Raw genomic sequence first — 1,805 nt, 5'->3', positions numbered from 1 at the left:
TAGTGGGTCACCTGCACTGACTGATACAAGCTAATCCTCAGACTTTTATTTTCCCAAAAATCAGAAGACTCCAATTTATTTGATTGCAAAATCTTTCCTTTTTTGTAACATTTGCACAAAACATACATGAAAAAAAGACTCCTGCTTGGTGTCAGGAAAGCATGTGGGAAAAAAAAAATACTCGTTAAGTTTCTTTGGCAAGAAAACCAAAAGTCAGGAGGAGTTAAGCTGTAATTGTCCTGCCACGTGCCAACATTTCCTTGTTGTTGTGCCAACTTTCACCCATTTCCAGTCAATGAGCTGAGAGAACACTTTCAGTTTCGCCTGCTCACCTGTATAAATGCACCTGTAGTTCTCCTCCTCACACCATCGCCTCCTCTGCTCTCCTGAAGAGACTCGCTCAAGCAGCCAAGCCGCAGCAAACCTACGAAGAATCAGAGACATGGCTTCCCGAGTTGCAGCTCTGCTCTTGCTGGGCGTCCTCTGCTTTAGCTTTGCATCAGGTAAGACAGAGAGAAAACAGGTGCAGACTGCATGACATCTCTCAGATTTAGACTATCACATGTATAAAACTCTTCTGCCTGTTAAACTGACATTGGTGTGTGTCCTTACAAGTCTTCTCTTGTAATTTCTCCCTGCAGGTGAGATCGCAATGGACTGCTGTCTGCAAGCTATCGACAAACGTCTGCCCTCCAAAAACATCGTGGACTACATCATTCAGGAAGCTGGGAAAGGCTGTCAAATAAGCGCTACTGTGTAAGTGTCAAACACGTGCACAACATTCATGCATATGTATTAAGTAGTGAGTGTATTTGTGCAGGGTTGCTTTCCTAAAGACCCACAGTGCCTGGTTTACCTGTATTTGCCTCATCTCACGTCATGATCTCATCTGCTTTTTCAGGTTCATTACCAACAGTGGCAGAACTCTGTGTGTCATCCACCCCAGCCAGAAACCATGGGTGAGAAATCTCATCAATATCGTGAACAAGAAAAAGCAACAGTAAATGAGGTGAGAACGAAGCGATTTCCTCACTCCATCACATGTGATTTTTAAAAGTTATTCCCTGTGCTAATCAATGAATCTTCTGCTTTTTCTTAGATGAACAAACTCTGGGAAGGATGGATGGAGACAACCAGATCTCATAGTCTGTGATGGCAATGTTGCACTGTAGAAGATTAAAACCTGTTAGAGCGATTACGGAGAAATCATCATTTCATCTTATTTATAATGTTGTCCTGTATAAGCTGCCATGCCTCGGCCATTGGCTCAATATATAGCTACATGTGTTTCTTCTGTTTTTTTGTGGTGACTGCGGTGAAACTGTGGTGAAACTCGAACTCTGAGACGAGCAGCTGTGGACGTCTCTTTTTTCTTTCTTCCTTTTTGTTATGAATGATCCATAGAAATAGAAAGATTTGCCTGAACTTGCCCTGGAACTGACAGCAGTGTTACAATCCTGTTTCTGTCAGTGTCTGTGAATGACTCGCATTTCTGTTTTTGCAAGAGCTTGTACAAAATCTGATGACACGGCTTGTATATATCAAACGTATTGTAGAGAGTTATCCCAAAATAAACTCGGATATTATTTTGTAAATTCTAGTTGCTGTCTTTTTATTTATGACTAAATCGTCTGTTTCTCTAACAAATCATTTAAGAAAAGAAAAACAAAAGTTGTCACGTTTTCTAATTACACACACACACACACACACACACACACACACACACACACTTCATTCACACACCAGAGAGCAACGTGGGATTCTGTATCTTGCCAAAGGAAATTTGCCATGCAATTCCAATTCCT

At 41.3% G+C, this 1,805-nt stretch overlaps 1 protein-coding gene across 1 annotated transcript; it reads left to right on the top strand.

The window, feature by feature from the left end:
* Positions 1 to 356: 356 nt before the first annotated feature.
* On the top strand, positions 357 to 1,595 carry LOC309719539 (C-C motif chemokine 21-like). Its single transcript, XM_082555696.1, has 4 exons — positions 357 to 503; positions 642 to 756; positions 902 to 1,009; positions 1,100 to 1,595. Exons 1-3 carry the CDS (start codon positions 443 to 445, stop codon positions 1,002 to 1,004), a joined length of 279 nt encoding a protein of 92 aa, XP_082411822.1. The 5' UTR covers positions 357 to 442; the 3' UTR covers positions 1,005 to 1,009; positions 1,100 to 1,595.
* Positions 1,596 to 1,805: the final 210 nt, after the last annotated feature.

This window comes from Aulonocara stuartgranti (genome assembly GCF_965226115.1).
Source record: "Aulonocara stuartgranti genome assembly, chromosome: 12".
In the NCBI taxonomy this organism is placed as follows: domain Eukaryota; kingdom Metazoa; phylum Chordata; class Actinopteri; order Cichliformes; family Cichlidae; genus Aulonocara; species Aulonocara stuartgranti.
The sequence above is the reverse complement of the archived record's forward strand: the minus strand, read 5'-3'. Positions and strand labels throughout refer to the sequence as shown.